This window comes from Lactuca serriola, chromosome 5 (assembly GCF_051521515.1).
Source record: "Lactuca serriola cultivar US96UC23 chromosome 5, Lser_US96UC23_V15, whole genome shotgun sequence".
Taxonomy (NCBI): domain Eukaryota; kingdom Viridiplantae; phylum Streptophyta; class Magnoliopsida; order Asterales; family Asteraceae; genus Lactuca; species Lactuca serriola.
In genome coordinates this window covers 200135983-200148024 of record NC_136412.1, presented here as the reverse complement: position 1 = coordinate 200148024, position 12042 = coordinate 200135983, and the positions used below count along the sequence as shown (strand labels likewise).

General features: G+C 36.0%; 1 protein-coding gene across 1 annotated transcript; it reads left to right on the top strand.

The window, feature by feature from the left end:
* The first annotated feature begins 6107 nt into the window (after positions 1-6107).
* On the top strand, positions 6108-6542 carry LOC145050086 (S-protein homolog 5-like). The gene has a single exon (XM_078998394.1). The coding sequence runs from the start codon at positions 6108-6110 to the stop codon at positions 6540-6542; it is 435 nt and encodes a 144-aa protein (XP_078854520.1).
* The last annotated feature ends 5500 nt before the right edge of the window (positions 6543-12042 follow it).

Sequence of the window (12042 nt, the reverse complement as noted above, 5' to 3'; positions counted from 1 at the left end):
TCCCCTAAGCATTTATAGTTTGTATATCTTATGTGGTTCGATATACTTAGTTCACTATAAACATTGCTCTGATACCAATCTGTCACACCCCCAAACCTGAACGGCGGAAACGTTCGGGGGCGGATGACTTCATGTGGTAACGTAACAAATGAATACATAGTAAAGAAAGCAATACAACCATCATATATATAATTGAAAGTTTACATTTGTCAAAAGTTACATGTTCAAAACTCAATTACAATATGATGTCAAAATACGAGATTAAACTGGCGCCGCAGCATCCCTTCATCAAAAGCGAAATGAATACCTGAAATTAATGATTCCCTGGGACATACAAGTAATTTTGAAAGAGTAGATCAGCATTTAAGCTGGTGAATTTCATAAGTATTTAAGTGACAATGTTTGAATGAACTGAAATGTTTTATCTTCGTTTGTTTGTGGTTAGAAAATCCAATATTTTCTACTAGTATAAAAGTAGCCTTCACTCAAGACCAATGTTTGTTTCTAAAATGTATGTAAATGTAAAAGAACCAATGAATTTGAAAACCTTGTAAATCAACGCATTTTAATACCCCTTGTGAGTTTTATAACCATACTATTGACTCTGAATGCCTATACACAACGTTCTTCAGGCGTTGAAATGTTATGACGTTTGTCACCCCAAACGGTGGACTGCAGCTAACAGTCAGGGCGCGGGTTTGTCAAGCCCGTATAGATCTATACACAAACACCATGCTCCCCCTCCAAGGGATTCTGGTATATAATACAGGACTTGAAATGTGTACTCGAACGTACATGAAGTTAGTGTCTCACAAATCCGTGGTATAAAAACAGATCTACTTGTTAAAATGTTACGTTTGTTCTCGTACACGAAAGTGAACTTCTTGAAATATGTGATTCTACTACATAAGAGTTAGAAATTTGTTTCGTAAAACCATACCTATTATAGTTTCCAAAAAACGTGTCTTGTTTGTTTAGAAACATTGAGAAAGGAATCGCTTGTTTATGAAAGTATAGATTTTTGGGTGTAGAGTCTAGGATAGACAAGAAAAATCTAAGAATAGTTTAGTTTATACATGCATTACAAGAACATTATATTTTAAAAGGTAAAATGCTATTGTGACATATGTTATATATATATATATATATATATATATATATATATATATATATATATATATATACATATATACATATATATATAAGTTCCTTTAAATGTTTATAAATCGCATGTGATTTGAATATATAACAGTATATAAAAGAATTTCTTTATGTAACGCACGATAATACTCGTGTGTTTTACTTGTAATCCCCCCCTTTGAAAGCATAATAAAGTATTTAGACTAATTAAAAAGGTTGATTTAGGGGTATGAAACTCACTTGAAAGTTTGAAGATAGCGAGATGGAAAACCGGGCAGAGTTTCGTCTCGGGAAACGGATTTTCCTCGGGATTCTCGGGAATCTCGGGAGTAAAATCGACCTTCGGGACTTGAGCCAAAAAGACCAGAGCTTCGGGTTTGAACGGACACGGAAAACGAGGCAAAGTTGAGAGAGAGAGAAGAGAAATGAACCCTTTCTTTGGAAACCCTCGCATTCTATTTATAGGAAGGCTGGTCTGCCTCGGTACGCGGGGCGTACGCTCGTACGCGCTGCGTACGCGTACGTCATGCATGACCGAAGCCTCGACTGCCTCGGTTCGGATGGGACGGGTTGCTGGGGAGGTGGGTCGGATGGGACGCCGGGTCGGATGGGACGTCGGGTCGGACGGGTCGGACGGGTCGGATGGATCGGATTCCTCGGATATGGCGACGTGGACGATCCGAGGCCAATCCTCTCGGTTACGCGGGGCGTACAGGAGTACGCAGCGCGTACTTCGGAGGAGGATGCTGACTCCCCTTCGGATAATATCCGAATTTTGAATTAAATAAATAAATAATTTATTTAATAAACTTCAAAAATCCATATCTTCTTCATACGAACTCCGTTTTCGATGGTCTTTATATCCTCGCGTAGGTGAGACTACGCTCTACAACTTTCGTTTAGACACCGTCGGCAAATTCCAAAATTATATTTTTATTATTTATTAAAAATCCATCGTGTTTAAGGAATTTCTTAGAAAATTCATAACTTCTTTATCTGATGTCGGTTTTTGCCAGACTTTTTACCGCTGGAATACCATTGTCGAGACCTTCGATTCTCGTTTAGGTCATTCCGGCCAAAAGTCGCTCGATCTCCGATTCGAGTTTTTAGCGGTCTGTTGCTAAGCCGAACTTGGAAAAATCACATCTTCGCTATATGAAGTCGGATTTGGGCGTTCTTTTCACATACGATCATGGTTCAAAGACATTTAATCATAGAAGGAAATTAAATAGAACTATTTGTACGTTTTATTATGAAAGTAAATTTTATTACTTAGAAGCGGTTACAATACTTGACCCATTCTGGTCCTTACAAGGAGTTGAAATATCGGGTTGCCACAGTTTACGGCCGTAAGCTCCTACTTACTTGACCACTTGATGTTTTGAGGCTTTTCAAGACCATAAGAAGCATTTCTACTTAATGGCATGGTCTTTGGAAGAGTTTAGGGCATCCTATAACTCCTTTGAGGAGTTCACGGCCCTCGGACCAAACCCCTTGGAGATTACGGCCGTGATCTCCCATGGAAAGGGTGTTTTTGGTGTTTTCAAGTCCCTAATTTTACTAGCAACGAATCTAGGCTAGTGTCCAAGGCTTAAGGAGAGTTTAAAGCACACTTTCGCCTTTTTGTTTGGAGTTCATGGTCCAAGAATTCCTTGGGCCGTGAACACCTTACTCTTGGTGTTCTAGGGGTGTTTTCTAGTCCTAAATACATTAGGTTGGGAGTCTAAGCTAGTTTCATTGGAAAAGGAAGGGACTAGGGCATCATATGTCCCTTAAAGAAGGTTTACGGTCCAAGATGTTCTTGGGCCATAAAATCTTAAATCTTCATGGTTTCCTATGATTTCTAGTGTATTAGATACATATCAAGCCTTATATCACACTTAGATAGAAGTACTCACATTTTGGGACGAAAGTCCGACGATCCTTGAGAGAGAATTCGACTTTTCTCTAGTTGGAAATGTAACAAATGAATAAATATGGCTTAGAACCATATATATACCCCTAGGGTTGTTGGCAGAAAATATTTTTATTCAAGAATTGAATTCTAATATTATGAAGCTTTGAAATAACAGAGTTGCACAAAACCCTAGTGCATCCTCTCTCCTGATATCTCTTTAAGTGTAAATCCTGAAGTACTCAAACTTATACCAAAAGTCTGAAAATTTATTGCAACTGTTCTAACTTCTATTAACTTGATATGTTATACAGAATGGAAATTTCGGGTTGTCACAGGTTATGAGTGTGAAAGGGTAAGTAAAGGAGATTATTATGTGTAGGTGTTTTAGAGGAGTTGATCCTGAGCTGAGGACAGTATAGCTACTACACGACACTCGAGGTGAGTTACCTTCCAATAGAAGTGGGTCAAAGGCACCAATGTCGGCCCAGTAGTAGTTAATTATAGTATAGATGATTGTCTTTGTGATAGTTTTTTGGTATGCCACTATCTGTTATGCTATTTGTGTTTGTATGCTATGATATTATGTGATAGTGGTAGGAAGGGGACTAGTCCCCGGACCCGGTTGAGATAAACCGACAGAGTAGGTCGGTAACCCAGATATGCATGCTAGTATGTTATGATATTTTATAACGTGTTAACGGTGGGGGTGAAATAATCTCGTAGCCGGTTGAATAAAAATAGAGGGTTGGTTGGGCACCCAGATATGCTTGGTAGGGTAGGTCAAGCACCCAGATATGCTTAACAAGGGGTAGGTCGGGCACCCCGGTATGCCTGAAAATGGTAGGTTGAGCACCCATATATGCTCAGTAGGATAGGCTGGGCACCCAAATTTTCCTGGCAGTATGTTATTGTATGGTATGTGGTATGATGGGGGAACTCACTACGCTTTGTGCTTATGGTTTTTAGTTTTGTTTCGGGTCCTTCTTCTTTGAAGGAAAAGGAGCCAGCATGGTAGCAGCGCATCACACACACACACGATTTTCTGCATATTATATTCTTGGGATTGTACTCTGACATTGTTACTATCTTATGACATGCTTTTGAGACATATGATCCATGGTTTTTATGAAATGAAATAACTTGATGAAGTTTTCTATAAAAAATTTTATGAATCGTTATATCAAAATTGAAATTTTTGGTCTAGAATTTTGGGATGTTACAATAGCAAAATACCTTGAAAAACCTAAATTAATCTATGTAAATCAAAAATCACATAAACGGAAACACACACCTTTTTCTATAATCGATTATAGCAAACAACTCTCTTTGATCTTCAAAATCCATGGAAAGCAAGCGCTAATAATGTGAACGATTCTAATGGACACAAAATTTGGTGCCCTAAGGGTCCTATCTATAGATTAGGTAACTTGCAGATGAACCCAAATTTAAACAATTAAATAATAGATTTAATCCCCAGTTTAATTCCTTTCCTTATCTGCTACTAGGAGTCTTCCAAAAATCCTAGAAGTCCCTCCAATACTATCCACGCCAATGGAGGGTTCTAGAATTTCCTTCCTTGTTCAATATGAAGAATTCCAATTCACCCCTAGCACCCTTAATTAATTCCAATTAATCCCAAATTAATTTCATATTAATTCTAATTAATAATACAGACTTTACCAACATAGTTGGGTTCGTGGCCGATCTTCATCTTTTTCCTTCATTCTACACCAATCATCAAAATAAAAATATTAATCGTATATAACTATAGAATAATATTAAGAAGAACAAAATTTTGATTGGCAATTATCAACGAAACGATAGTAGAGGACGATTGATATGACGATCACAGCTTGAAGTTTCACTGTTCAATCATATTTGACTTGATTGGGGTTTAAAAGAGAATACAAACCATGGATTTAGCTTGAGGGTTTCCAAGTGATTAAATTAGCTTTATCATCATTCTTATATCAAAACCCTCTATTGGAATCAGTTTCAACTCCTTTTGGAAGACCGGGATTTTCATGGTTCTTTAGATTACCCAAAGATAATCACTGAATCCTTTCAATTTTGAATCCTCTTCTAATATCAATCCTAAGAAATTATGAAACAAAGAGATGCAAAAAGTTTAAAATAATAAAACTGACAGATAACAATATATTCAAAAATAAGAATCGTTAACGAAATGTGTGTTCCAAAATCAAAAACATGGAAGAAACTAGGGCTCTGATAATGTAAGTTGAAATTTTAACTTTGAGGCACCTTGTCCATGGAACTTGACTCAATCTGGTTAGCATACCGTATTGATAGATTGGGAACAAGTTTAGACATCAACTCGTGGTTTGCAGATTGTTGTTCTTCAACTCTATTATTGATATTGTTAAGAAAGGGGAAATTGATGGTGGTGATGGCGACGTGCAGTGGTTTTCCTCGATTCAAATAAATGGCTTGGTGGCAAGAACTAGACGGTCTCTCATACCGAATAATCTGAGCAATTTGAGACGAAAGAACGAACCAAATTAGATGAAGATGGCGGAGAACACAAATCGATGTCTGAATGAAACCTCTCGTATTGGAGCTTTTCATAAGGCCGTGGAGAAGAGGTGTCACAGAGGCTTAGGAGGACATGTACTGGAAGAGCCGATGACAGTACAAAACTAGCTGCAAGCTAAGGATAGCCATTGACCAGCCATTAGCCAATAAACATTACCCGACTAGAAAATCGGTATTGTTCATAAGCCTATTCAAAGTAAAGGTATATATATATATATATATATATATATATATATATATATATATATATATATATATATAATTTTAAAATTCAAGGACAAAACAGGAAATTTAAATATAAGTAGTGATCATGAGATTTTCTATAAACTATATGGACCATTTAGGTAGTTTAGTCTTAATATTATGGTTTTTTTAAAATGTTTGAACACGTTTATCATTTACTTTGAATGTATTAACAAACTATCATTTATTTTGAATGAATTAACAAACTATATTGTCGAATATATATATCCTCATTGTTCTTTAATATATCGAGTCTTACTTATTCAATGCACCAATGAAAAGCTTATGTATCTTATTGTTATATCTTGGATGCACAACAAATGCATCTTTGACAGTTAACACCACATTCAAAGCTTGTATAACAACTAGTTGGGAAGTGCATATTCACAACAAGATTAATGATCCTATCATCGTACATGTTAAATCAAATGATGATGATCTAGGAAACCGTACACTTCCATTTAACGGCTCTAGAGATTGGAGTTTCTGCTCAAAAGCCAATGGTCGCACCGTGTTCTCTTCCAATTTCTATTGGAAATCAAAGATTGCTTCATTTGATGTTTTTACAAATCCTATAGGTAAGAAATATTGTGCGAATTCTGTTCCGTTCAAAGTGCAAAAATGTAATTGGTTAGTAAAAGAGGATGGGTTCTATATATCTAAGAAGGTAGATAATCCGTCTCCACACAAGCTACATGATTGGTCATGACTAATGTATTTTTTATGTTGTTTTGACTAATATTTGTCAAAATATTGAATACTTAAATCGAATTTATTAGCTTCAATTAGTTTGTCATGAATTTGGCATTGAACCTAAAGAATTGTGTCAATGTGTTTTCTTTTCTGTAGAGTGGTTCTTGGGAATGGACAAGTGTGCTTACATACTTTTTGTTGGTATAGATATCTTTAATACTTAATAATCTAGCTAATAAATTTAACAGATTTTCTAATATGTTCCCTAAGGTCACATATAAGACGCATTAATTGAAGTATTAATTATGAAGAATATTACCATAGTTAAATGTGATAAATATTAATTATATACTTTAGAATTAATGTATTTTACTTTTAATTGTGGTAATATTACACATAATTAATTTTTATCACATTTAATTATGGTAATATTTATTATAATTAATACTTCAATTAATGTTTTTTATATGTGCCCTTAGTCACATACTAGAAAATCCCTAAATTTTAAGCAATTATGGTTTATATAAGGAAGTGTTAGAACCTACTGGTTATGAAATCCCTCATTTTTAGTAATTTTTAAAACCAATTTAAAATTAATATAAAAAAATTTATTTAACGAAAATCCTCATATTCCAAAACTATTTTTTTAAACAATTATTATTTTAAAGATCACAGGATATCAACTCATAAGTAAGAGTGTACTTGGAGTATCCAACACTTTTAATCACACTCTAAACCATCATCTACTATCAACAATCACGTTAACGCACACATCATGTGACAACCCGAAATTTTCAATCGGTCAAACGCTAAAAGTCAATCACTTCAATTTATAAGTCAATTACATTATTACTTATTTTAGCAAATTTAAAGTTCGTTTGATTATTATAATATTATTCTTTAAACGAACGGGTGAAAGGAATTGCTGTCTCGGGTCTTGAAATTTCAAAACCACAAACACCTCGTGTCTTAGAAGTTCACAGCCAAACTTTTATGTTTAGGCCGAAAAATCTTCCAAAACTGTGAACTCGTGCATTAAGCATGAGTTTACTCCTCAAACTAGTCACTTTTCACTTTTACTCTCAAGAACACATCTAAAACCCTCTCAAGTATCATCCAAGATTTAATTCAAGATCTTCAAACTTGTAGGTATTCTAGCCATTTCAAGTTGGTATAACACTTAATCTAGTGTTTGTACATCTTTTCATCCATCCATTTTTGTCTTTTGATTAGATTTGCAAAAACACCAAGAACACACACTAAGTGTTCTTCGACTTTTAGCTCATTTCAAGCTTCCTTATACTAAGTACTTCCATCCTTGAGTCTTATAAAGTTTGTATTACATGTTAGCATCAAGAAAATGTGCCAAGAACACAAGGATTAAGGTGTTCACGGTCCAAGAATATTCTTGGGTCGTAAACACCAAGTAAGGCACCAAAGTGTGCCTAAGTCCTTTATCTAGCCTTAGTTTGATGTCTAAACCTTCCCTTGATGTGTTTAAGCCTTGAAAAACACCAAAGTCCATCATGTTTATGTGTTTATGGTTTGGGGATCTCCCAAAATCGTAAACACCCTAAAGTGAGTTTATTTGGAACATATTCCTTCCTTAGGCCTAAAATCTAACTTAGACAATTACTTTGATGAGTTAAGGACTTGAAAACATGACAATAGCACTTTCCATATGGGTTTATAGTAGTAAACCAAAAGGAAATGACCTTGGGGCCGTAAACTCCTCCAAGGAGTGTAATAATGCCCCAATCCCCTCCAAAGGCCTAACCACCAAGTAGAAATGCTTCAAAGGACTTGTAAAACCTCAAAACAACATATGGTCAGAAAGTGTAGAGTTTACGACCGTAAACCCTTGAGTTTACTACCGTAAACTCCTTGGGTAATGGTCATGAAAACCGTAAACTCCAAAGGAGTTTACCCTTGAACCCCAAACACTCTAGCCTTGCCCTACAAACACTTGGATGCAATCCTTGTGATCTTTAACACTTGAAACAAAGTGTTTTCATGTTCTAGAGTGTCCCACATTAATTTATTAGTTATAAATTGGCTAAATAGTTATATATATGTTTATTATATGATAACTAGGCTCGGGTGTGTGTACAAATCTCCATTTCTTAGGACCTTTGAAATACTTTTAAATGTTTTAAATTCATTTATGGGGGAGGGAATACAAGTTGAATACTTATAGTTATTACATCAATCACATGTTATTAATAAATACAAAACCAGTAATTTTCTTACTATTCAAACTGTATATCAAACTGTTTTGCTTCAAACTGTTTTACAAATTCTTATACTTATCAAATACATTTACTTAAGCTCTGTTATACTTATTATCAATTGCATGTCTATGTATGTATAGTTATATAAGCAATGTTTAAAAGGCTTAGGAAGGCCTGCCTGCCTTATTTCCTTTTCGCCGTTGAGATGTGGTCTGGTGGGGTATCGGGTATCCGTCCAATGGTCGTTTAAATATTAGTTATATATCATATGTACATATATAGTCATAAAGGATCTTCCAGTTCATTTAATACCCTTAGGTAGCAAGGGTATACTTCCATGTTCATACGTATTACATCACTAGTAACGTACCATAGGGTAGCACAAGAGGATACTAATACTATTGCTAGAACAATGAAATATACAATGAGTCTGTTCATTCATGAGTCAGTACTTATTACTATGAGAACATATACATTACATTACTAGAAGAACATATACAACTATACTAGAAGAAGAACATATACAACTATACTAGAAAGAGAACATATACATCTATAATTGAAAGAGAACATATACAACGATACTAGAACGAGTAACAATACATTACATATACATGAATACATTAACATAATTGTGATCCAATGTATCGGAGCATGCCTTCAATGTCATGGCCCAAGTTGTAGCCAGAGTCTGTTGGAGGGAGAGCATGAGTTTGCGTATAGATCTATACCGGATTGACTATCCTACACCTTGCTGCTAGCTACAGCCGGACCTGCAGTTCTGCGGGTGCCAAACGTCATACCTTTTTACGACTTACATTGTCGTGTTTCATAGTTGATAGTATGGTACAATTAATCACATAATACCTTGATATAAATCCGGTTTAAGGTAGTTAGTACAACAATAGTTCCTATAATACAACATTACAGTACTACAATAGTTTACCCTTTACATATATTTAGTGATCATTTCACTTAAACATTAATGTAAAAACTATATTTTGATAATGATAGTTACACATGGGAAAATTTCACACTTTTACAATAAACGAACATTCAAAACAGTTATGCCTTGGTAGAAGGCTACTTTTAGTAGAAAATATAGGATTATCTAGGAGGTTCAAACTTTTACAAACACTTACAAACATTCATATACTTTTATTACAATTGTTTACAAAGTCGTACTTCAAAGTTGCGTTCAAACATTTTGATACAAACAACGACACTGAAATACTTATGAACTCACCAGCTTTAATGCTGATAAACTCTTTCAAAATAACTTGTATTCTCAGGTCATGAGTAGACAGGTACCGAGGCCAGCTTTTGAGAAGATGGAGCGCATTCAAGACTCATCTTATTATTTTGATTTACATTTTTGGTGTCTATAACTGTACAAAACACGCTTATATTAAAACTATATATTTAATGCAATGGATGATGTTGTTTGCTTGTTTACTGTTATACTGTGTTGTGATATTTTACATGACATCCTTCGGCCCAAAACGTTTCCGCTGTTCTCGGTTTTTGGGTGTGACACATCAAAATAGTATGTTCGGTTGGAAAGGCTAGTGAGACAAAAACGGTTTTGACACATACATACAAGAAGGCAATAAAAATCACATAACTTCACATATACCTGTTATTAAACCCTACCGCGTACTGTCCCTTTCAGTCCATAACGTGAAGTCACCGCTTTGAAACCACATAAGGGAGCACCCATGACAATAGACCTGATGGCAATGAACAATTGTGTCCACCAATCATCTTATTTGGTTCATATGTCGAGTCTAGCTATGACTTATATCAGAAAAAATAGTATCATGTCCTGAATATCACCTATGAATCCAAGTGTTTATTACAACATATGAAACACATCTTGTCCCTATCACAAAAGGTAGTTAGCGTGAGTGAAAATGGAAATAATGTATAGAATAGTAACAGTACCAACGCCTCAATATTTCACCCATTAGACTCCTATCTAACTTTTCCTTATCGGCTTTGAATTACTAATTATGGCTACCTAACAATTTCTAAATCCACTTGTTCTGCTATTCTAACCGTTTGTTCAACCTTTCTTGCTCCGCAAACATCTGCTAAAATCCCCATCGTTGCAGTTCGTTGATTCTGATCCACAACATTTCCTATATTTTCCCCTTTGACTGAAGCTCTATTTCCAGGCATCACACTCTCCTCTTCTACATCATGAAATTTTGTTCCCACTCTTGTTAGCACCATTCTTTCACTACTGAGGAATTTTTTTTTCATGTATAAGCATTATAACTTATAGAGAGAACTACACAGAGTAAACAACATTTATCATCACATAATGTTGGTGCTCTTGAAACCACATGTCTTAATATTGTTTGCAGACCGATGATACCATGTGTTTGGGGCCTGTTTGAGGCCGTATAGTGATTTGTGTAATCAACATACATGATTTGGGTTTTGTGAGTCCACGAATCTGGGGGGTTAGAACACATAAACCGTTTCTTTGAGATCCCCGTGTAGGAATGCATTTTTCAAGTCTAGCAGGTGGATTGGCCATGAGTGGGATACGGCAATGAGAATGGTTTGGATCGTGGTTGGTTTCACGATGGGTTTAGATGTTACGTCACAGTCAACCCCGACTTGTTGACATTTTCCATTAATTACCAGTCTTTCTATATAACGAGCAAGCTTCCGATTTACGTGAAAATTGTGCCGGTATAACCATATACAACATATAATTCTCGCATCAAGTGGTCGTGGCACAAGTCCCCAAGTGTTATTATCCATTGGAGCCATGTATTCATTAGTCATAGCACATTTCCTGTTTGGATCAGACATGGCGTGTTTGTGGGATTTGGGAAGGGGGAACAAAGTTGAGGTGGTCGTATTGGTGATTAGGTGGAATTGGGTTTTGGGATTGGAAATGCCTGCTCACAGGCGAGTTGTCATGGGGTGGGGAGAGTGCATGGGAGGGGTGGCAGATGGTTGGTGCTTATGGCAGGAATAGGTAATAGGAAGGAAGGAGCGAGGGTGGGTGTGGAAATAGGAGGAGAGGGGGTTTGGAGGTTCTGTTTGGTAACATAGGGTAGTGGCGGAAGATTAATGGGTGGAGGAGAGATGGGGATGAGTTTGGAGGAAGGTCGTGTTTGCGAAGGAGGGCGGTGGGGTGATGTTTCGTTTGTAGTGGGTTGAAAGAGGAGTACAATAGGATCGGGATCAATGAAGGATGGTAGGGGTGGGGTTGTTTGGCCAGTGGCGAAAGGAAAAGATGTTTCATCAAAGGTGATGTGGCAGGAA